The 25,209-nt window shown below is 50.3% G+C and overlaps 1 protein-coding gene across 1 annotated transcript in view; it reads left to right on the top strand.

The window, feature by feature from the left end:
• SK (small conductance calcium-activated potassium channel) overlaps nucleotides 1–25,209 on the top strand; it is a 123,969-nt gene that overhangs the window by 22,276 nt on the left and 76,484 nt on the right. Inside the window, exons 2-4 of the mRNA XM_037223225.1 lie at nucleotides 23,128–23,213; nucleotides 23,271–23,423; nucleotides 23,466–23,657. Of these exons, the coding sequence (XP_037079120.1) occupies nucleotides 23,128–23,213; nucleotides 23,271–23,423; nucleotides 23,466–23,657 (431 nt within the window). The remainder of the gene's footprint in view (nucleotides 1–23,127; nucleotides 23,214–23,270; nucleotides 23,424–23,465; nucleotides 23,658–25,209) is intronic.

Below are 25,209 nucleotides of genomic sequence, written 5' to 3' on the forward strand. Positions count from 1 at the left end.
TCACTCAGCGTTCGGAGCCGCGCCGTGTCACAGCCCCACTGCGACCCCCCCCCCCCCCCCTCCGAAATGCCCGGAGGCGGTTCGGCGTCGCGCCGCCTCCACCCGTGGGGAGGAGAGAGCGGGGAGGAGCTCAGGAGAGGTGGGGAGAAGCACCGAAGAGGCGGGAGAAGCACCGAAGAGGCGGGGAGTAGCTCTGGAGAGGCGGGGAGGAGCACCGGGGAGATCGGGGAGGAGCGCTGGAGAGAGTGGGGAGTAGCTCCGGAGAGGCGGGGAGGAGCGCAGGAGAACGCCCGGCGAAACCACGAGGGGTACGCGCATTGCCGACAACGCGTCTTGACACGTGAACACTACATCCGGCAGACAAACAGACCTAATTTGGAACGTATGTGCGTCTATGTCTATGTCTATGTCTATGTCTGCGTCTGTGTGGCGTCGCCACAGCCTTGGCGACCGGCAGGGCATGATACAGCACGCCATTACGATCAGGCCAGTCATTTTTCGGTGATACAACGGACCGGAAAGGCCCAGGGTCGTCCGATGTTGCTGCAGTTGCCACATTTTGGGCAGTTTTGACCCCGCAGAATGTCGGACGCCTCTGACACGCTCGACTCCATTGCCGCTGCCTCAGTCTGTCCAGTGACGACGCTGTGTATTGCTGGGACGCTTCGCGTGATGTTGAGGTCCAACGTGTGCTCTGTTCCTCTCTGGAAATCTTTGAGCTGTCGAGCGTTGACCGTATGGGGCACCTGTCGGAAATGTTATTGGTTCCTCTCCAGTGCAGCCGACGCTGGCCATAGCTCACAGGGCATGGCATTTCACGGCATTCCCATTCAGCTCGCGGCATTCTGACTTTGAATTTAAGAAGCAAAATATAATTTCGAGTCGACTTCTGCCACCACTTAAGAGGGTGCCTCGATCCCAGGGTGGATTTTGATGTAGTCGATCACGGTAAAATGGCTTATGAGATGGGCTCATAAAAGCTTGCGTTGGATGAATATTGTGATAAAACTGCGAAATATCCATTGTCCCACCCGCTCTGCAGACAATAGCTGCTAAGATAACGCACCGATGAAACCAGATCATAATATTTGGCCGGGTCTCGGCCCCGGCTTATACATATTTCCGAACGCGTCAGTTCCACTTTGGCTGCACGTAAGGATGCTTGATTCCGGAGTCGACTCGGGCCTCGCCCGAGTTGAGCACAAATGCCTCGTCCGCCGCCGAACAGCCGGCAGTTGGGCCCTGCCTGAGGACTGCGCGCCCCTCGACGGGGCTTGGCACGCGCTTGTTTTGTGTCCGCGTCCATCGACCGTCGAGGGCACACGTCCGGGAAGGCCGGGGGGGGGGGGGGGGAGGGGAGCTGATCGGTTCGTTATGCACGAGCGCCAGGTCATAATCAATCGCGTCCCGAGGCGACGTCGGCCCGAACGCACCAAATGCAAGCGCGTGTTTATGCATGATTCAGGGACGCGGGGATGTGGCCACGATGGTCAAGATGCAGTCGCCTTTGAAGTAGACTGGAGCGCGAGTGTGGCTACGTAGACGGAGAAGAGCGTTCCGGTCTCACCTTTGGCTCAAATATTTGTGCATTTGTCAATCGACGCCAAACTTTAAAGATACTTGAAGAGATAAGCTGAATTCCTGACCTATGAAACGTCCGCGATTGGGCAGTGATGCACGAGGCCGCTACCATGCGGTTTGCAGTCTGCGATTTACGGAAAAGCCTTGCGCCGCTGTCGAGTTTTTCATGAAACTTCGCAAGCATAGACTGGGCAGTAAGTTGTACGATGATGACCACCTCAACAGGACTCAGTGGCAGCAGAGCCTTCCAAACAATCAATCAACGTATGTAAACATACGTTGTCGGTGGCGCGCGGCGCTCCACAACCAGGACAAGACTCACAGAAGCTGTCTTAGCGTACTGCTGACAAGGCTTGTGACAAGGGCGCCGGCTCGGCCGCCTGGCGCCGGCCGGGGCTCAGGGGGACTGACAGCACGCGCGCCGAAGGCCGTGCTCTCCAGCCGACCGGCCCTGATTTCCCGGTGGGCGCAGCAGTCGCGCTGACTGCAGTGATTTTCATTACGAAGCTGTTGTTCGAGATCGGCGGCTGACGGTCTCTCAGTGGCAGCGGCGATCAAGCCTTCTGATGCCTTTCGGCGCCCGCTGGGCAGACACATTGCGGCCCGTTGACGTGCGAACACCGCTCCCTGCCGTCAATGCCGTGCAGAACCCGTCCGCGACGTGAGCCTAGATAGCTCCGCCAGATAGTGTTGACGTGCGAACACCGCTCCCTGCCGTCAATGCCGTGCAGAACCCGTCCGCGACGTGAGCCTAGATAGCTTCGCCAGATAGTGTTTTCACCGCAACAGGTGCAGTTGCGCTGCACTCGCTTGTCATTGAAGGAAGCGCGCTTTTCGGTCCCAGGCGGCGGACAGCTCGCACTAGGCCATCGAAGACACGAGCACTCTCCTGCTGCTGTACTCCTCTGTTGCGCTCCTCTGTGCTGTTGGCTCGGACAACGGGGGTCGTCACGCCACGGCCGACTGCATCATCCCCTGCCTCCGTTTCGCAACAGGGACAGCAGTGCTAAGTTCTCGACAAGTTAGTGCAAAGTGCCGATCAGGGCCCAGCGCCCAGCAGCAGCTGGAATGCGACTGACACAGCATGTGGTAGACATTTGCGATAATGACATGCTAATAAAACTGCGCGTGGTAAAATGTGTGTTCAATAACACTAACATCTCTTCGCGACGTCCGGGTTTGGGGAGCTCTTTGGCAACGGATAATGTACTGGAACATTCGGAGGCACTTATGTAGCGGGCTCGTCCTTAATATGTGGTGAGCCCAAAGCTACCTGGCGTGGTCGATCTGGGGGGTCTTGTCGGTCGGGCCTCGCTCTCCGACACTCGCGTGGCGAGAGCACGTGCCGCAAACAAGGCGACTCTTTGAGTGTCTTTCGTTTGTACGGGGTGCGTTCGAGTCTAGAGGCGCCAGCGGTTACTGGCGTGCCAGTCCAGCCTCAGCTGCGAAAACCTACTGGGAGAATGAGACTGACTTGGGTTGGGATGGCTTTGGTGGGCTGGAGCTGCCACTGGTGCATCCCAGCAGCATGTCGATGGGCGCCGGAGTGGCAGCGCTCGTCCCATGACGTTCTATTCCATTGGTCAGCCCCAGAGCACCCCGTGTGTCGGCGGTGCGACAGGCTCCACCGACACCGCCAAGGTCCCAGGAGCCTGCGGCGGCGGCACTGCTCGCTTTCAGGCCGGTATTTAGAGTAGGATTACAAGGTTCATCGTAAGTCTTGCTAAGTTTTGGGCCAAGCTTTAATCTGCATGGCTTGAAATGCAGTTGCAGCCAGTGAACTTTACCTACAGGCAGAAATGCACAGTCAGGAACATCGTGGCTTTTTCACATCGATGGGATGAGACGGTAAAGTCGTGGTGTAAATCACACAAAAAATATTGGCAGCACCAAGAAGCACCATGAAATTACCGGCGCAGTTGGCTAGGAAGCGATATACCGAGGTCATCGGTCAATACTGAAATGTCTGCTTTCAGTTAGAAAAGCTGACAATTTATATTTTTAAACGCCACCTGTCCTGATCAGAAACATCGCATAATGTTTCAGGCGCCAAAGCGCCTCAAAACACACAACATATCAAACAGGGTGAGATGGAGCGGTGCTGTCATTGTAATCGACAGGTTATGCAAGTGAGCACCAATTTAAACTCGGAGTACCTAATTGCGATGCATCAAAGTCGAAGCACAAAGATGATGTTCCTGTAGGTGTTCATCCAGCTACGTTCTTAATTCAATTTCTATACACACACATATATATATATATACACACACACACACACACACACACACATATATATATATATATATATATATATATATATATACGTCCTTAATTGAGGACCTGCGAGGGGGCGGCTTATCTGACCACCTAAGTGCTTGAAAATTGTTACGCACCTCATACGTGCCGTGACAGTAGTCACCGAGGCAGACTGCGTGATGAACGATCGGTCGCAGACGGGACGGGGTCAGGCGCTTGTAAACTACCAACGCCCCGTAGTTTTAGCCGTCTGTTGTAGCGACAGCTACACAACTCAGCATGTCTGTGAGTCCTACCCAAGTTGTGAAGGATAATGTCCAGGGAGCTTCGGGACGGTGAATTCAAGAACGGGTCTGCTTTTGCTCGCTATACTGCTCCGAGGCGCTGAGCTATGCCGTCCGCTCTCGTGATCGTTGTTGGGTCGTAACCATTATAAATCAAGTCGCCTGACCTCATGAAAGGGAAGGTTAAGTAAGGCTGACGCGGTGCCGGAACAAGGTTTTGCTCTAGCCAAATTGGCGACGGATGCTCATTAGAAAGCTTAACTCACGTTATATTGTCACGGCTCGGTAGTTGACTGCTGTCTGGCATGAACAAACGCCCTTTCCAGGCACGAGAAAAAAGTTGTGAGCTTTGAACTACCCATTGATGTTTATCCTGGGGTATGTATGAGCGGAATGATCAAAAGAGAAACGTAACACGCTTTCAGCCGGTTGAACACCCTTCGTTTGGGTGGGGCTCAGTTTGACCCCCTGCGATCTCCAAACCTAAGGGAGCTAGAGGCATCAAAGTCACAGAGTGGGTTGACCTGTCTGTGATCTCACTTTTTAAAATTTGAGGTCCTAGTCCGTGATCTTGTGATCAAGTAAGATCAAACAAGGTCAAACTCTAGACTGGTGTCCAAAGTGCCCCTGTGCATCCTCATGAACCGCTGTGAACCCAGATACCTGTTCTGGGAAAAATAACTGGCTGTCATTAAGGTCAGTGGCCGTCTTATTTTTGAAAGGTCAGGGTGAGCAAAAACCTACGAGACTGGTTCTATTTGTTATGTGAGGGAGCGTCAGGGATTACTCTAGGTGCTATGTTTCTAAAAACAAAATGGTGACCTGGATCGTTTTGGGTCAGGGATGTACTCTGACCTTCAAAATGTCCATGTAACGTGTTTTTTTTTGTTGTTCCTGTCATGAATGAATTCGAAATGAGTGCCAGAAACTACCCCTTAAAGCAAGCTCTCGAGGAAAACCGCAAGTTAGTTTTGACCACTGTCGGACCTTTTTACCTCACGCTACGTCAATGGAACCTGTGATTCTAAATTCAGTTGTAAATTCCCTCAAATAGATGTATAGCTACGTCTAATACTCTGTTGTCGCATCAGATTGCACTATGCCTCAGAAACGGCCCTCGCTGACAGTCACGGTCCGAGTTGATCTACCATAGCTCACCCACCTTACGAACTACATCGAATTTTTTGTACCAAAAGATCCGCTATTCAATCGGCTACAGCGAGGCAAAGTTTTGCGCGACTACGCTACGCCGTTCGGAAATCATTTTGAAGAAGTCATGGGTAGGGGGGAAATTGACACTTCTACTCCTACCTTCTACCCTAGCGCTTGTTAACTTTTATCGAGGTCAAGGGGAAATCAGAGCTCCCAAAGCATACAGGGTTTCTTGTCCTTTTGTAATTCTTAGCAATTGTTTGACAACACCGTATCCTAGGTGTTGTCAACACACTGAGGTGTTCGAGAGGGCCATGGGGACAAGCCTATCCACAGGGCTGCAAAGCTCCGCACACGGCAAAGCCGGCACTAGTGGAGGCAGGATGCAGGCCATGCTTCCCCGGCAGATTTCTGTCGCCCTGCTGGTGCCAGCATTTCCCCCATCATTGTACTTGTGTACTTGTTTAACCGCCGAAATAATGGTTCTTGTCCATACACGACTCTCGAGAGTTAACATGCCCTTCCTGCCGTTATATCATAACGGCAAAACAGATTGAATGCAATCGCCTGGCCTGAAAACGGAACTTACCATTACGACTGTGACGTTGCAGGGATGAGAAAGTCTTAACGCCAATTGCATACGGTCAAGTGAACTGTGATTCTATGTCGAGGTGGTTTTGACTGTAAAAAACCTGGGAATCTGTTTGGCAGACTTGATCGTGTGGTCTCTTGTTGATCTAGCGCTTGTAGTTCATAAGGCAAAACAACTGGGTGCATTTACGCCGTTGCTACTCTTGCTTTTGTGTGACCGATTGCAGACTACTTGCTGGTGGGCAGTGTCACTCGTCTTATGCAGTTGACGCCAGCTATCCCAGGTCAATTTTCGTTTGGCTCCCATATGTTAACCCTATATGATAGCAAATGGACCTGTGCTGCCGTTTCCGGCGATGGCGAGCAAAGCACTTGTATGTCCGACCCACAGGATGCTCAGAAATCGGTGGTGAGGCGGGCACTGACATCTATTTCTGAAACCAACCTGCAACACAGTACACTGTGAACAACACCGTGATAGAACCGATATCATAAACACTGCAAAGACGAATAGCTCAGTCATAGAATCCTTTAAACGAAACGCTTTTTGGGACGAATTTGACGCTAACACGAAGAAAGTTAGCTCAATGGCTCTTTTAAGTCCAGCTATGCATTAAATGTGCTACCAATCTTGACAAGGCATAACCCCCATCCTGCAGTTGCACTAAACATATAAACTAATAACATTTTTCCGAAGGCAGCACATTTTACCACAATCTATTCCAATAAACTCCCGCGCGGAAATTGATAGAAATTGCATTCCGCCAGATTGCCAATTTCCTCAAGAGCATGTTCCGCACTTACCCTAGCCGGGGAGCAATCAACACACAGCAAGGAGGCCTGCTCGGTCTGCAGTCGTAGCAAGAGATGGACGGATATTTGCGCAATAACGCCACATTGCGAAAATCCCGCGGATATCTTATTTGAACGCTGGGTGGTCACTGGCGGCGGAGAGTTGTCAGCCACGCTGCTGGGACAGGGGCGGTCCCCCGTGGCCGACCTTCGCCGGCGGCTCGACAGTTCCGATCGACGCCGCTACTCGCAGCTCCGCCACGAGACTGGTGCGCCTGGATCGATAGCGAGCAGACTCGCAGTCAGGTGCGCTCGAACCCTGAAAGGCAGGCAAGCGAATAGGCAGGGACGGAAGGAATCCTCCGCCGGCAAAACAAAGATGAAAAGGCAGGAACCTTGCATTGCGGAGGGATCTTTTTCACTCCGCCGTTTCAGCGCGTTGGTGATCTAACATGTGCCGTCCAATCAGTGGTTACGCGGAAGCCTGCTTCGTGCGCCGCGACTCCAGAGGTCCCGCCGTTTCTGGTAGAGGCAGTCGCATGTCCTCTCTGTCCCGTGAACCTAAGACTGCAGGCGATGTGCCGTATCTCACCACCGGCCGCAACCCGTGGAATCAGCGTGACCGAGGCGGCTTCAGGCAGGTCGGTTGGCAATTGTCTCCGGCGGAGCGCGGCTCTGCGACAAACCCTCGCACGTTGCGGCTAGGAAGTGGCTTGATTTTCGGCGCCACTGGGCGGTGAAGGGCGTCACTCCGCGCCGAACCGCTGCAGCTCAGCAAGGTGCGCTGTCAACATCGGTGAGTTCGCTCCCCGGCGGACCCTCGCACGCCGCCTGGAGGCAGTGACGTCACGGGAGCAAATTGATCTCGACCGAGGACGTGTGCGTGTATGCCCAGCGCCAAAGCACACACCGTCAGTTTATTGTCAGTGGGAGGAGCCCATATGGCGTCAGCGATGCGGGAATTCTACGGCAGTGGGAGGACGGGGATAGAGGGAGAAGTATTCGGCAAGGAAGAGAGAAGGAGAAGTTATATAAATGGAATGCGATAGACGGATGGGAGGAAAGTTGTGATAATTGTATGATAAGCTAACATGAACAAAATATGCAGAAAAGGCAGATCTGGGGAAGTAAGAAAAGTGTTAGATAATGACAAAAAGGTTAGGGCGCAGAAAGGCTTACGCATACGCATTGTTCATCCATCTTTGTATCGGCAACCACCCCATCTGTATCGTCGTAAAGAAACACTGATGTTAATCAGTTGAAAATGTATTTATGTGTGCTACAATTTATGTCCTTACGTGCGTACATAATTATAACAAATGTTATATATATATATATATATATATATATATATATATATATATATCTCTCTCTCTCTCTCTCTCTCTCTATATATATATATATATATATATATATATATATATAGATGTATAGATATATAGATATATAGATATATGGATATATAGATATAGATATAGATATAGGTATAGATAGATAGATAGATAGATAGATAGATAGATAGATAGATAGATATATATATATATATATATATATATATATATTCGTTTACTTAGGCAGTATGCTTTCAATAATTCAAGCTTTGTTATATGCAAGAGCCAATGTACATGCATTTAGTTTTTACACGTTTGTTCGATCGTTCGAATGGAATCCTTCGTTGTTTTCGGCAAGTCATAAATCAGCCCGCTTTTAGTTAGATATATTAGTTTAAGCTAGCTAACGCTTCAAGGACATTAGTTCTCCATTTCCAAATCAATGTAAGACGGTCGGACGGGAAATACTTGAGTATGGCAAAACACGAGGGATGCTCCACAATACGTAATCATTGGTGAACCATCAGTTTACAGGTTATGCATCCGAATATCTAGTCAAACTATAAAACACATGCAAACACACGCACACACATCACTTTCCAGCCAGCTGACACCTTGGAAAGTTAGATACATCAGCTGATCCAGCACACACAACGAACTTGAAAGGTGCAAGCCATCGCTCAATAACGTCGGCTATTCCAACAGTGCAATTGACAGAGAAATCGGGACCGCTCTGAATCGACGACACTTAAAACCACTGGATAAGAAACCGGCCAATAAACTTCTTTATCGAAATCAAATGCCCTTGACATATAAGGTGAACGAAGAAGTTTTGCAGAACACCGTCGGGTCAAATACCATACCGATTGATGAGGACACTGAATTATGACTTACCATCTATTATGAGGGCAGAACAACGAGCAGCCTTGTAATGAAAAACAGCCTGACCGGAGACCAAAACCAACAAAAGCACACCAACATGGTACATGAATTTAAATGCCTCTGCGGAGACTGCCGGCTTCGCAGCTCGACCGATCTTGGAATGACCATGACATCTCTCTGTCACGGCGCATGACAATGCACCTGCAGGAGGGAGCGCCAGACCAGCATATGCGCGAAACCTGCAATAAAAATCCTACCCTCCCACCCAGCGCAACAGAATGCTGAGTGCTCCAAAGTCTTGACTGGTAGGTATCGACGCATACCATAATCATACTCAAATCGAAATTAAGACTAGATTTAGCATGCTGTACTAAAAGTTGGCAATGCTTTTCTGGCGGCACCTTTGTTTGATCGTGGCTATTAAATGTAATCGCGATTAAAAACGGTTGAAATGCGGTGTAGTAGTGGGATTGGTGGTTGAAGGATTGAATAGCTTTTAAGTAACTTCAGATGCCTCTAGGTTAAACTAATGCATCTTGTTGTTGTCAAGTTGCATTATGTCTCGGTTTACACATCGTGACTCATTTAAACATTTTGCATGGTAACTAATCATGTAATGTCTCAGTTACTGCACAGCGAGTCAGTCATGAACAGTATGTCATAAGCTACCGGCTGTTGAGTGTTGCATGCCAAGCGACAGGTTAAGATGTTCTCAGGTATATTTATGTTCGAGCTGGGAGTCTCATTATTTTTCAATATATGAATGCGGAGTTGACCCTCTGACTGGCATTTGAGTACTCGACAAATGCAATGATAACCTTGCATCATTATCTACGAGGGTGTTACCGCCCATGAAGCAGGTCAAGCAGCAGTTATAGCAATTCAGCACGGCTGCATGATCACATTAGACACGTATATTGGGGTATGAGCAGTAGTAAGATAATTGAAATGTCAGTTATGATGCAATGCCAAGCATTCGCCTGTTATGTTATTAAACCAAAGGAATTGTCAGCCTGCACTGCGTAGAGCGGGTCATCTAATATCAAGAATTGGCTGAGTTTTTTTGGCATAATTCAGCTTATATGAAATTGTAGCGTAACGTATACAAGGCACAGTGCTAACAACTTCACTATGACATTGTAGGATGGTTGCTTATTCCAGGCAGGATTTCAGCGTATGACATTTCTAGAAGTTGAAGTTCAGGTAAACTATTGCAATATTCTAAATGCTCAGCTGTAACCCAGTCCTGAGTATTATGCCTTTTACACAACAACACAGCGTAATTTTATCAACACAATTTCTTCGTCACAAATGCACTAAATGTTAAGTGAAAGATGGTACATAAATCTTATATGAACAATTTATGTTGCATTTTGATAAGAATGTGCATAGGCGGGGTATGATTCGGGGCAATCTAAGGTTAATTTGGTGGTCGTATTGCCTTGAGCGAATACTGCATGTGTTTCTGACAATGATGTGTCCTCTAAATCTATCTTAGCTGCCCATTCCATTCCAGCTGCTTTGGTGTGCCTTTCTTCCCCTGGGCTCAATGGATAGAAGTTTGTGGATGATATGGATGGAAGTTTATACACGAATTAACACATGATATCAAAGTACGAACGTTACAGAGTTTCCTGTTACCATTATCTTCTTATAAGAAAAGATCTCAATACTGAAAACATCCACAACCATACATGCAGAAATGTTCAACAGATTTCACAGCAATCTTATCAGCAACATATTTTCACGAACGCGTTTTGAGCTCCAACGACGGAAGAAGCGTGGGTTGACGCAGTGCGAACACGCCGTTTGGTAAATCTGTCCATCTAAGCATGTGTAGATTAGTTTGGGCTATGTGTGTACTTTTTAACCCGATGCAACCACTAAGTCTCAGTGTTGTGTTTAAGTTTTGTACGATTTCATCCAACTCCCAGTGCAGTAAACACGCTCCATTTCAATATATTTAAATAGTCCACGAAGTCACACAGAAAAGCACGGGTAAACTAGCCTTCCTTGCGTGACGCCGAATGCGCCTCCTCGGAGGGCCGATCCCGTTCTCAACTTCGGTGGCCTTTCAAAGAGCTAAGAGTGAACCAACAACGAAACTCAATCAGGCCGTCGCGCCTCGCGCCTTGACGGAGCACCTCCTGAGTTGGATAACGCCTCCGCGTTCCATCGTCGGCCTCCCAAAGTCAAGAGCAATCAGACAGAGAGGCGGCGCGGCGCAGAGCGGCGCCGCGGCCTTCGCCGGCGCTTGGTACGTGCGGGCGACCGCCAGCAAGAAACCCAGACATATGCGCGGCAGCGGCCGGGAGACAAGGTGCAAAGATACACACAACTGCCATGCAGCGATCCCAGCCCGGCCAAGTTCGCGGCGGCAGCGGCCGGGGAGACAAGATGCGAAGATACACACAACTGCCGTGCAGCGATCCCAGCCCGGCCAAGTTCACGGCGGCAGCGGCCGGGGCCCCATGCATCCGCAGACTCCGAGTTGCGCTGCACTGCCGGCGGCCGAGAGCTTGGCGACGGGGCGAGACGACGGGAGTGAGCCGTCGAGGCACGATCGGGTGCCGTGAGTCAGTCTCCGATACGCGATCGGAGGCTGACGGGTAGCCGTTGAGGCAGGAACGGATACGGGTATTTAGCCGCTGGGCTGCGGTCGAGACCTTGAGTTGTACAGCGAGAGGAGGCTGGAGACAGCGGCTGGTCACTGACACGAGAGCGGAGGCCGGGTGTCGACCGCGGGGGGCGGCAGTCAGGGGCAGGAGGAAACCACTGGGACTCGTTTGGAGACCGATAGTGGGCCACAGAGAAGCGGTCAAAGACAGCGCATTGATCCTCGGCGCTCGATTATGGACAGAGGCTAGCCGTTGGAATGCGGTAGGAGACGGCATTCGTTCGTGAGGCACGGCTGGGTGCCATGAGTCAGCCAGAGACTTGCAGCCAAGTTGTTTGATATGCATTGACGGTGTTTTTGATAGTTGTCTGTGCGTCTGTGCGTTCAGTCGTCTACGGTGCGTTGTCCGTAGAAACACGAATTGGTTGCGCCATAGCGAGGAGCTTTTATCGTTGGTTGCACGTTTGTAATCGCTTCACACTCAAATCAGATTTGCCACCATGTGAGCGCGTTATGGGCTTAAGAGACTGGACAAATGGGAAAGCTTGCGAATACATGCAAAAGTGTTGAGAAGATTGGTGTCGGCGTTTTCCGAAGTATTGGTGAATGGTAGAACTGGATACTTGGCGCGATAGCTTAGCTTCATATAAAACGCCTGATGGTATGCCAACATTATATGTGCCGTAACCTTTAATAACGGCTTTATACGGACTGGAAAAATGTACAATTTTGAATCATGTTTGAAATATCGCAAATATAGAGACAAACCGCACAATACCTTAAGTCATCCCGAAATCATTTGACGAGTCCTTATACCATGAATGCCGAATACCATCCGTGAGATCTGTACTAATGCTTGTCAATTTCAGTTCTGCAGGCGTGATTGTAAATTTAGTTGTGCTTATATTGTTTGTTTTTTTTAAAATAGATAACGCATGAAAAGGAAATCATACCCATCTTCAACGCAACAGCTGCAATATTTTCTTTCCACATAGACAATGAGTTAAAATTACATGCACCGTAATGGGTACATATGCGGGGGCAGCGGAAACCCCCCCCCCCAAGTGGAAGCTATCCGTTTCATGACCACTATGGAACCCCAGTAAGATGTGCGGTGTCCAAATACATAGCGGTGATTACTAACGAAGCCGTGCTGACCTGTGCGCACCCGGCTGACAGGTGACCTCGAGCGTTGGCCCCGACTCCCGCTGACAGGAGCGGTGAGGCGCCAGCTGCACCTCGCGCCAAACATGCAAACCGATCCTTCCATTTGAACGTCTGCCAGCGCCATGGCGGCGGTGTCAGCGAGCCATGCCGCGCCTGCCAGAACCCATTGGAGGAAGTGATTTGCAGCTGGCGGTCCGTCCCTGCTCTGACTGGGTTGTGTCACCGCCTGGTGTTCTTTGTCGGCAATCGGGGGCCGTGCCAGCAAGCTCTGTTGTGTGTCTGATAGATGATTTGTTCGGCTGTCTGATTACTGCTCGTTGGGAGGAACTTCATGACATTAGCAAGTGGGCTTCATTTCGCCTCAAGCTAATGGTGCCCGACGCTGAGCACGGTCTGCCGCACGCAACGCTGTCCCGCTCTGCAGTACAGTAGAACAAGGACAGGGGGACTGCGTTTGGCACAGCCAGGTACTTTAAAGTTGCAAGGTAGCAGACATCTAGATGCCTACGCTGTTAAAATTAACGATGAAAAATAGTAAGATGTGAAATGTGTCTTTGTTAACGTGAAACATTTACCCAATCACTCAATGGCAATCTTTGCACATATTTTAGTGTAAGTATTGTGCTAGATAGAGCAAGTTTTACATTCGGAACAGGGTATTTATTTGCCAAGGCAAATACTGGTTATCTCTGCAAACCACAGCCGCGCGAATGAACTCGCGAAAATCGCCAAAAAACGCGTCGCTCCATCGCTACGGCAGGCTGCCATTGCCTCGGTGTTTTTGTCCAATCCCATTTGTGCAGCTCATGGTGTCATTTCGAGACAGGAGGCAGGAATTATTCCATCTACTCAGGAGATTGTACGCGACTTGCAAGAGAAATGGCGTCGACCGCCGTCGTCCAGCCCGTTAAACACGACACGCGGCGGGTTATTTCCGGCGCTGCGGCAGCCGGACGCCGGCCGCCGGTAGCGCTGCTCGGCCGTCGCCGCCGCCGGCGCCGGGCGGGGCGGCGGCGGACCGGCCGGACGCGTTTGTTTGTGGTGTTGTGCGCCGAGTGTTTGGGAAGACCGGCAGGATAACACGGTGGCGGCACATGACCGTCGCCGGGACGTCCGGCTGGAGCAGGCGGCGTGGCGAGGCCGCGGCAGCCGGAACGGACGCGGCCGGGGCGGCCAGACGCGGACTGGTGCAGCGCGGGGCTCGCCGAAATTTGACGGCTCGTTTCCCTGGCTCAATTGCCAATCTCGTGCCTGGTGTGGCGTGTCGCCGCCACATCCACAGGTTGATGTGGGGCACGGGGCAATGTGTGCTCCAACGCGGCGGGCCACGCTCGTAAAGAACTCCGCCTCATTAGTAAACTATTCGATGTCAATGGCGCCCCGGCTCCGAAAATAACGGCATGCATGTCGGCGACGGTCTGTAAAGAGGGCCTGTCGCGCCCTCATTAGCGAGGCCTCCTCCAGCGAGCAGGCGGACCTCAACAGGGCCGTGGTGCTACGCTCCCGGTAGCGTCGCACTCTCTGAAGGGCACCATCGTTGGGTCCAGCTTCGTTTCACTGGTAGACGCACTCTCCTCTGGGCTTTGAGCCGACCTCTCCGGGACTCTTAGTGCAGTCGTACTGTGCGTGCAAGATCTGTGCCTCTCCTCGCCTGCGCCTCGGACTTTGCGAACTCTACGCGATGTGTCTCCAAAGAAGCCGAGTTGAGGACCCCACCTGCCCTACTCCGCTGCCTGATGAGAGTCGTACATTCGGGGACGAGGGCAGGCGACATTTCCAGCCCCCTGTTGGCAAGTCGGTTGTTGGTTGCACTGGTATCTTTATCATCTGTATATATATATATATATATATATATATATATATATATATATATATATATATATATAATTACGGAAGTACTTAGCCAGCGGAAACACTTCATTGCATTTCAAAAGCAAAATCCGAAATGGATGGAGACAGGGCATTATTGACATCATTTATCGATCTATCGACGTCTTTTTCAGGCGCCTTCGCAGTATCGCCCAAACTAAGTAAAATATTGCGACACAGCTACGTGGCGCGAGGGAATCAGGTCGAACTGTAGCTTGAAAAACAGAAGCACATGCTACGTCACGTGGCCCTTTCACAATAGCGAAATGAGAACTGACTTTCAGAATGCACGTCGCACGACGCCCGACCAGGTCAGCGCATGGTGGCCTTCTGTTGTGCTGCAGCCCCGATGAGGGTCGCCTAATGACCTCTGTCGGCGCTGGCCTCCGTCTACAGATGCATCCGTACCATTCAGCGACACGGACTATCTCTCAGCCGGCTCAGCACGGACTTCCGGTCCGCGCTATCACAGGAAGGGTTAACGACCCTCGAGAACGACCTGGTTGTCCGCCATGGTGCTGTTTTCCTCGTGACCCGGGCAAACGACACGTAATTGAGTGCCCTGTGACCTACATACAAATGCATAGGTGGTTCGCTTATTTGGAATGTTGTTTTTTTTTGCCAAAGCGAGGTTGAAAAAGCTGCACGCAAACAAACCACGTCGCTTTTTAGCACCGCTTATAACAATGAATCTATAAATTCATATGAAATACCTCATTTGCAGGGCGTTCCCTTGCGCAAAGTTGACAGACATTTCTTGATCTTAGACCAGCACCCCGATTTATAAGGTTTAAGTCGCCAAAGCAGCCCCCAGCTTTACAAGGTTAAAGTCAACAGAACAGCAGGCAGTTTCACCAGTTAAGGCCGCATCTGTTATGCAGCTCGCATCAAACACAGCTGTCCAGTAGCGCCCCGACTTTCTCGCGATTCAGCGGCCGGCTCCACCCACACCCCGAGTCTCCGGACAGCAGGCAAGCGCGCCGTCAACCCCCCTGCTTAGAGGCCTCGGGGGCAGGACTATCGCGTGTGGCGCTAGGCTGAATTTATCGGCGACATTCATGGCGTTACCGCGCGTGGGCCGCCCTATCCATTTGGTCCGCGCCCAGCACCCGTCGGCAGTGCCTCGCACGCTGGCCGCGGTCAAAGTTCACGAAGCTTCGGCTGTCGGACCTGCACTGGGGCAACGGAATGCCGTGGGGACGTGAGGTCGCATTATTGCACGCCGTCTGGACGTGAGATCGTGTCATTGCACGCCATCTGGACGTGAGGTCCTATTATTGCACGCAGTCTGGACGTGAGGTCCTATTATTGCACGCAGTCTGGACGTGAGATCGTGTCATTGCACGCCATCTGGACATAAAATCGTATCATCGCGCGCCGTCTGGACGTGATATCGTGTTGTTGCACGCCGTCCGGGCGTGAGGTCCTATTATTGTGTGCCGTCTGGACGTGAGATTGGCATTACACGCCGTCCGGACGTGATGTCCTGTGATTGTGTGCCGTCTGGACGTGAGGTCTGCTCTGCATGGGGCCTGTACCTTATGACGACCAGCTGTTGGGTAGCGTTCGGACGTTAGACGTTTTTCCTGACACTTGAGTGCTATAGGCGCTAAGTGCTGTATTTCTTGTGCTTAGTGCTTTCCTATACACTTAGTGCTGTGTTTATTTTGTCAGAGTTTGGGCTGATCCTGTTTTGTGGCAGCAGATTTGAGACACTTTAAGATGAAGCTCACAACTATTTTAAAGGCTCAGATTTGATTACCATACAAAACGCTCTGAACAGAAGCCCGGTTCGTCAGTTTTGCTGTAGGGAACAAGGTTCACCATAGGTCAGAACAAGCCATTGTCGTCGGGCCTGGACCTCAGTGAACACAGATGTCAGTGCATACAAACCTTGCGTCTCGGCATTATTATTCAAGCTAGAAAAGAAACGTGTTGTTACAAATAAATGAACAAACTTAGAAATTTACCAATCTTGTGGCGTAGAGCACCGATACATATTTTAAGACTTAAGGCTATGTCGTGGAAAAGACAGGTAGTATACCTGTCGAACGCAAAATCTGACGACCCACGTCAACGAAAACAAATTTAAGTGAATCGTAAGGCATGGTATCCCGTGACGGAATAACCAAAATACTCACCAGGAGTTATTTATTATTCTTGCAGCAAAGAAATGCAAAGGTTCCAAAAATACCAAGGCGAGGTACAGCTGACCCAAAATTTGAACCATGTTTTGTCACACGTAAAACATGCTGTACGTCGTTGTGGTCAAACACTTGGACGCATTCAAGGCACTTAGTAGGCAGGGCCACGCCCCCAAGACGCAGAAGGAGATATGCTGTCTCTTCAGATTTCAGCCGGTTTGGTTATGTGAAGTTTGGTTGTGCCTTCAGAGCTCAGCTCCCTGAGATTACGTACTGTATCCTTCACGGACAGGCTCGCACGCTTCTCATGCGAGCCCGGTGTCGAACAGGGGGACGCCGGTCGGCTGGAGCGGGGGGGGGGGGGGGGGCTCACGTTAGAGTCAGGCACAAATGCGCGTCACCATCGGAAGTCCTAACAGGTAGGCATAAAATACAAAGGAAAGAATTACAAAAATTAAATAATTGTAATAACGAAAGTTGCAGCACAATAAATAATACGAAATATATAATATACAATATACAATTATCAATTACAACATACAATTACAAATATACAATATACAATTATAATATACAATTATCAGATAAAGGTATACTCAACATAAATATCAATAAAACAAAAGTTGCAGCACATAACTTTATTATTTAGTAGGCAGCACGAACTGGTAGATGTTATATTTTATCTAACACCAAACCGGCGCTTGCTCATCACATCTGAAGTAGTCCGCTAATACAGCCAGCGGACCTTCATTGCAGCGAGGAAATTCAGTGATATCTATCGTGGCGAGCTATTCAGTGATCACTGCGCACAGCAATACCGTTATTTGGCCCCAATACACTTACGCATGGACTCGACAGACTGGCGACCGGAGATGAAATCATTCAATAAGGACGAACCGATAAAGAGCCATTTGCCTGTAGGATATCCTTGAGGCATACATCAATATGCCATCATTCAGGGATGTGGAGAATACTTTGGCGGAGTTATTTGCCGAGATGCAGGTTTCTGACGTTTCAATCATGGCGGAGGCTGGGATATTGACTGAATAGTCACGCAGGCGAGCGCCAAATCAACGTATTTGGTGAAGTAGCTGCATCACCTCTCAGCGCGACCACTCCGTGCTTGCAATGCTGTTGTGAATGTGGACCCTGGTTGGCGACCTCCTTCAGCCAGGTCCCTCGGCAATGGAAGGCAAAGGCTTTTCCACAGGCATTGGCTCTTGGCAGCGGCCTTCCCTCCGTGCCCATGTGTTGCCTCCTCGCGTCAGCGACGATCTGTCGCTCACAAATCAGCGTCGTCCTCTTCCCCTGAGCAACAGTTTGCTCTCTTTGGGACCAGATGTTGCGTTCACCCCTGTCCTGCCCAGCGCGTTCCTGCACAGCTGAGCGATGACGCACACACGGACAGGCGGTGCAAGAGTACAGATGATTAAAGCACGGCAACGCACAGGCAGGGACGAGATAAGTGCCTTTTCTGTCGCCGACGAAATCTGGAATCGTCCAAAGTATCACCTGGAGCCGAATCTTTCAGAAACCGTTGCAATATAACTCTAAATGCAATAAACCACAAAACAAAGACAAATTTTATGCAATGCAGCATAACCATCAAACATTTTTGTTTCGGGGCTTATTTGCACTCAGGTATCAGGTATATTTGCTGGCCATCAAGCACTGAATGATGGTTGAGACTTAACTAATAAAATTATCAGATAAGGGCATACTCAACATAAAAAGCTTGGAGGCGTGTAGTTTCCTATTCAGATAGGGGGAGGGGATTGCGCCTACTAACCATGGATGTAGCTCCCTTTTTTAGTTATCATTTTTAAGCATCATTCTTCATGAATCGCAATTTTTATGGTATACCCCCCCCCCAACTAATTTAGAGGAACTACGCCTTTGTTCTCATTTGTGAAATGGAAGTGCGTAAAATTTGCAGGAAAACTGTTTTGAGTGCATTTTGGAGGCAGATTTAGTCGTTTTTCCTTGCCCCCCCCCCTCATCCCTCAAGCCTACGCATTTTGAAAAACTGCGTCCCCACAGCCCCATATTAACCGGCAACATGGCTCTAAAAGCACCTGACGGCAATATCACCTTTCGTTTTGTGACGCTATCGTAAGATCAACTGAACGCGCTGGCGACCTTCACTATCTTTGCATAATCAGCACCGTTGCAGAACTCACACTTACTAACATGATCGCCATCATTTAGAGCAAAACCCATGCAACATTGGTATCAAAAGATGCAAATGATGTTTTTGAACACCTCTACAATCATTCAGGTTTTTATGCAATAGGATGAAAACAAAAAGCGTTTTATCTCACGCCTGTCCACCGATCAGGTCGCTAGGCCAGAGGTGCAACGGGCAAAATGGGAGCACTACAACGGTGATGCTCAGTCTCTAAGCTCAAAGCCGCTATTACCCTCAACAGCAGAAAGCCCTAGGTGAATATTTTACATGCGTCGCTCCAATCTCCTCCGTTTACCTCTGTAGCTACAGCTCAGGTATCCACAAGCAACACTCCTCCTAGATCGACAAGGCATTGAACTCTATTACATTAAAAAGCTGACGATTAAATACGTTTTTCTAGTCAGTCAGCTTCTCATGACATGAACACAACTAACAGCAGCCCACAGCCTTGCAATAAATCCAACGCATCATCGCGCAGTGACCGTTCGAGCCCTTCTGCCTCAAATGGCACGACGCTTAAAACGCTGCATAGCAAACTGATTACGTTCGTCGCAAGATGCTGCGGCCAGCTACGACCCTTACGACTAGTAATAAGCCTAGTTATTTGGTGTCTTATACTGTTTACTATGTGAGGTGAATCTTGGCTAAAAAAGATATGTGAAAAGCACTGATCTGAGAGGCATTGTAAAAGCACCATGTCACCGCTGATCTGTGACGTCAGCGCTAGTATAGTGTAGTTTGTTGTATATTTCTGGCACCCGGTAAAAGCCGTCCTGATTGAGGCTGCTATGTTTGGCAGCATCTTGGGGCTCAATTCATTAATACAGCGAAACGACAACGTTTCGACATGTGTTCTACACATGCTCACGCTGCAAGTGTTAACGAGCACAGACCAATACTAAGCTTTCAGTTTCGTTTAGCTAGGATAGTAAGTTGTAATATGGTCTTGTCTATTGAAATTCGTTTGCCTTTTTGCAATTTTGCCACTAGTTGGTCGGCAAAGGTGTCAGTTTTTGTCACCGATCGTTTCCGGTAGATCACAAGCTTTTTTCACCCCCGCTCACTGGCACCCTGCGAGGCCATAAGGCCAACCAAACTGCACTTTGCGTTCCCCCGCGGCACTGTGGAAGCCTTCTAACGCCTGTGGACCAAAAATAAAACCCTGCCGCCAGCACCCTAACGTAAGCTTATCAAGAGTATGTTCGTGCCGATCTAAAGAGTGTGATGCCTTGGGATTTGCAGGGCGTGAACTGGTTCGGTTGCCGTTTTTGAATCCATATTTTACGAATCGGCCCTCATGTAAACATTTGTCATCCAACAAACGGATACGCTTGCAATATTTAGCGGAATGTTACTGCTCGAGCAACTTTTCGTCGTTATTGGACAGCAAGAATGTGGAACCCGAATCTTGTCTGCAAGCTCTGCACTCCTCTGTCAGGGGACGTGATGCATTGCACTCTGAACAAAACTGTGTCGCCATTGGGTCAGGATAGCTTGGTTGTTGCCATCAGTGTATCAGCAAGGACCCACTCCCGCACTGTTCCCGTGTCCATCGACCCTTCCTTCATAAAACATATAGAGCACACAGACCCTGGTGCGGTAACACGAACCCAGAGGCCAGTTACACACGCGTTTACGCACGCATTGTCGGTGGCACGAGCCCATAGCACGCCACACACACACGCACGCGCGCAACACACATACACACACGAACGCACACGCACACGCACACATACACGCGCAAACGCACACGCACACGCACATGCACATGCATGCGCACGCGCGCAGCGTATACGTGTGGTAGTACTGGCGCGGTAGCACGGGTGCAGCGGCCCGCGCGGCCCTTCTTCCGGTGTCCATTTACTTAGCAACAGTATTTCTTCGTGTAATGGCACTCTTCCGCCCACGTAGACGATCTCGTCTGCTGTCGTCTGCTCGTCTGCAGCCCCCCGTACACTGCATCCAGGTTGACGAGCGATGGGGCGGCAGCTGCGGGCGGCAGCTGTCTGCAGGCCTTAGCCAGAACAGCGAAGGGCATGTGATGGTTTGTCGACTGTGGCTAGACTGGCGAGGGACGGAGAGTATTTATTTCCTGGACTGCAGCTGGGCTGGCGAGAGGCATAACACTGCTTCTTCGATAGAATAATTAACATATTGAAGTTAGCAGCAGTCATGCAAGCTGGAGCCATCCATTCGTGTTTGCAGCATGCACAAATATGTGTACTCACTTTATTCACACTGCGTAGAGAGGAATATATAATACTGACAATATCTCAAAAACAGAGGTGTAGAATGGGATTTAGTTGATGGCCTGTGTCTCCCTGTGCGAGCTCGCGGCCGAGCCTGCCTTCAGTGCGTGGCCAAACCCTACTTGCAACTTGGTAGTACCCCTGCATCCGACCTTTAGCAATGTGACAGCTAGCCTGCCCAGCTAAAGCATCGTGCTTGCGAAAGTTCCCAGAAATACAGCCAGCAAATTTATCAGCATACAACCACCAAGAAATACAATGAACAAAAGCTGTGTGTCGACCTCTTGCCAGTGTCCGCACCCCTTCCACGGCAGCGTCCTCAAATAGCAACACAGGAATCGAACAAGACTTGGAGCTGGTACACGTTAGTTTTGTCCAAATAGCAGCATGTGGCATTAATCCGACGAGGGCCCCCAAGCCGATAAGCCCTTGGGCACCCCTTGCGCGAAGGGACCACTTAGCTGACGTGCACATGATCCCTAAATATCGTCATCGGGTAGAGACAACCCAAGTGTTTCTGCAAAACATCATCTCTGCATGCACGACCTACACTTGGAACGCATATTTAGGCACAACCACGCAACCATGGAAGACAGACGCAAATGTCCAGTTTGCCGGGAAAGTGGCACACCAAAGTGATATTTGGGTGAGCGTTTGATGAGAATCGTCTACGTTGCACACATGTGATTAGGGGTGTGTCACTTTGTGGCTTATTATGTTTGCTGTTGCTGCATGTTATATGGCGGCTCTGGATCGTATCTATGCATGCAACGTAGTACATTGCACGGTTAGAGTGTACTGCGTAAATACAACTGCTGTGGCTTAAAAGGGATTGAGGCCAATAATATTTGCACAAGCAAACAAATGCCAGTACCGGTGCGTCGCCGATCCTGTTGAACTGCACCACAAGGGTTCACTAAATCTGATGAGCGCATTGCGTGCCAAATCCGGTGACAGAGTACACTGAGTAGCCAGGAAACAGCATCGAAGGGCTGAGTTGCTCCCGGTCGTATCCACGAGCTGTGGCTCTCCTGGGACTCCCGTTCAGTGAATCGTACTTGAGCAGCAGTCGAGGACGCTCGGCTGAGCGGTGGCTTGGGCTGTCAGCCTTTGAAACGGCTGCTAGTAAACCTTCCACTGTCATGAACGGTGTGTTGTAGTAGCTACTGGTCGTTGGTTGGTCATGAGCAGCCGTTAATGATCTATTTACGACTTACAAGTAAATATCCTAACAGTGACCGGCGGAGCATGGGTGGCGGAATTGTCAGGATAGCATCCAGTAAGTTTTGAATGGTCGGTGACAGTGACTAGTGATGAAATAGCTGTATGTGAGAGAAACTTAAAAAGGGAGAACCCGTCCAATAGTGGAAAAGGTTTACAGAACATCCTACAATATGCAGCGCCTTGGTGGAAACCCCTTCGATAGTACTTTGTTCCGATGAGGAATGCAAGGACACTGATAATGAAAACAATGCTGAGAACTCAACCTCGAACTCAACTCGTCAACCTCGCGCGGTGAAGACGAGAGATGTTCGCATGCAACTGCCCGCGAAGCCCTGTAAGATAACGATTCGGTGTCGCAGCTGATCTGCCGTGCTCGACATGCAGAAGCCACTCATTGCTATGTCATGCTCGGAAAAGGTCTCATTTTTCTTCCATCTTCTATGGCAAGTGCTTCTCACACTACTTTACTTCCTCGATTGGTTGTTTGAAGCCCGAAAAAATTGACACATGCATCAGACGGTCTTGCCTCTCTCGCTAGCCCATGTCGTGCCATCTATGGATCTTGAATTTAACTATAGCTTTGATATTTCGAACAGTGTTCAATTGCGCCAATGCCCGGATATAGCAATGCTTTCACACATTTTTTCGGTTCATTTCAGGAGCATCCTTCACCGCTGAACCAGCGATGGGCACCTAAACCACCACTCCCCCGCCCCGAAACGCAAAATCAAACTCTGTGCCAGACGCGCGAAGCTGTGATGCGATGGATCGCCCGGTGATGTCGCCCCTGTCGCCTGGAGCTCGCGCCAGCTCCACGGAGAACCTGATCCCGCCGGAGGAGTCGCCGCAGACGCGGCCGCGACCCGTCATCACCACCGAGTCACCGGTGCCAGACGACGCGCGCGCCGTGCCGCTGCTGACGTTGCCGCCACTGTCCGCCGAGCCGGCCGCCGGACCCGAGGGAGGCGCGCGCAGCTTCCCGGACATCGAGCTGCACTGCCGGCGCACCTACCTGTGTCCGCAGGCGCTGGCGCGCCGCCGCTGCTCCTGCATCAACATCCACCGCATGGGCTCACGGGACTCGGTGTGCTCGGTGGTGGGGGCGCGCGGCGGCGCGCTGCCGGCTTCGCTGGGCGCCACGGGCGGCGGCAGTCGCGACAAGATCGTGCGCCAGCATTCCCAGCCGGAGACGTGCACCTCGTGCCACCAGCCACGCTCGGCGGCCAGCCTGCGCCAGCTGCACTGCCACGAGCCGGGCCGCAGCAGCGAGTTCGCCGAGATCGCCGCCGACTCGCTGCGCATTAACGGCGCCATCCGACAGTTTCGTCACGTGAGTAGCGAGTGGTCGGCCCAGTCCGACACCTCGGCACTGATGGTCCGACACCTCGGCGCTGCTGGTTTTCAGCACATACGACGCGTGCTGCGAGTCCTCCCTCTGAGCAATACTAGGGTAGGACTGACGCGCGGGGAGCGTGGACGTGAGACCACATGAGCAGTGGTAGGGGTGGGACTGACGCGCGAGGAGCGTGGACGTGAGACACCTGAGCAGTGGTAGGGTGGGACTGACGCGCGAGGAGCGTGGACGTGAAACACCTGAGCAGTGCCGGGGGTAGGACTGGCGCGCGAGGAGCGTGGACGTGAGGCACCTATGCCGTGTGGACCGCAATGGACAACAATAGGCTTTTTTGGCTTTGCTTGGATTAAAACCTTTCTGGCCAGCAAATACTACTTGAGGGCTATGAGATGGAGGAGAGTGGACGGTGACAGGGCAAACCTACATGCATCTGAGGATTCTCCGCCGACTCTTGACGACTCCGCATGTAGCTTGCCCTCTTGCCCTATATAGACGAATTTGTGTGGGGATGCAGGATGCAGCGAGAACGAGGAAGTAAGGGTGGATGACCCGACGGGCTCGACAGATGAGTCATGGCGATTTCCGCCGGTTTTGATACTAAAAAGAGTAAATAACCCACAACTCTGGTATAGCACTGGTCTCACAATTTCCGCCAGGATCGTGTACCACCTGGTGGTAGTCGGCAGAACCAATGGTATGGCCCCAGATGGCAGTACTGACGTCATATTTCTCAGCATGCGTCTTTGGTCAAGTAAAAATAACGTTGGTGACATCTCTATGGGCTTATATAGATAACCAGACGGTGACATTGTATGTAATGGAAATATGTATTCAGTTCCATGGATCATCTTATAATATCTCCTGAGATTCAAGTAATCCTTTAGATTTATTACTAATCGATCCTCCGTTGATGGCGTCATGGAAGATGGCCAGAAAACAAAACCCAGTTGAATTTGATGTCATTTATTTATGTTGATAATCTCAATCCCAGATTGATACCACAGTTTAGGTACGCATTGATGACAATGAGGCCACAGATGGTCTGGGGCGCAACCTTGCCCACTGTTTTTTTCGACCAGGTGCTTCCATAATACTTCTATTTGAAGTACCCAGGCACCAGTCAGGTGCTAGTTTTGAACTTAACTACCACACTCTAAAGCCCGATCAAGCGATAGAAATGACAGGCAAGTTAGTCACTTAGACAATTAGACGATACAAAAGGTTGCGCGGCAATGCCTGTATTTTTGGAAAAGTGGAAATGAGGCTTGTAATCATCCATAAGGTTCATTTCATTCATAGGGTATGAAATCACGATCTAATCATAAAACAATATCTTGGTAGCTGCCCCCTTTCTCGCATCCCCGGGTTCGTCTCCGTCTTTCCTGCATCCGCCCCCAGCACCTCCCAAAGAGATGTCCAGCACGAAGTCCTTCGTTTTTCACAATTACTCCCATGCGGTCAGCCACGACAGTACTACATCAGTCACTCCTACAGTTGTTTCGATACCAGGCGCGCTCCATGCCGCCAG

The sequence above is a fragment of the Pollicipes pollicipes genome, unplaced genomic scaffold, assembly GCF_011947565.3.
Source record: "Pollicipes pollicipes isolate AB1234 unplaced genomic scaffold, Ppol_2.1 Scaffold_4881;HRSCAF=5763_pilon_pilon_pilon, whole genome shotgun sequence".
NCBI classification, from domain to species: domain Eukaryota; kingdom Metazoa; phylum Arthropoda; class Thecostraca; order Pollicipedomorpha; family Pollicipedidae; genus Pollicipes; species Pollicipes pollicipes.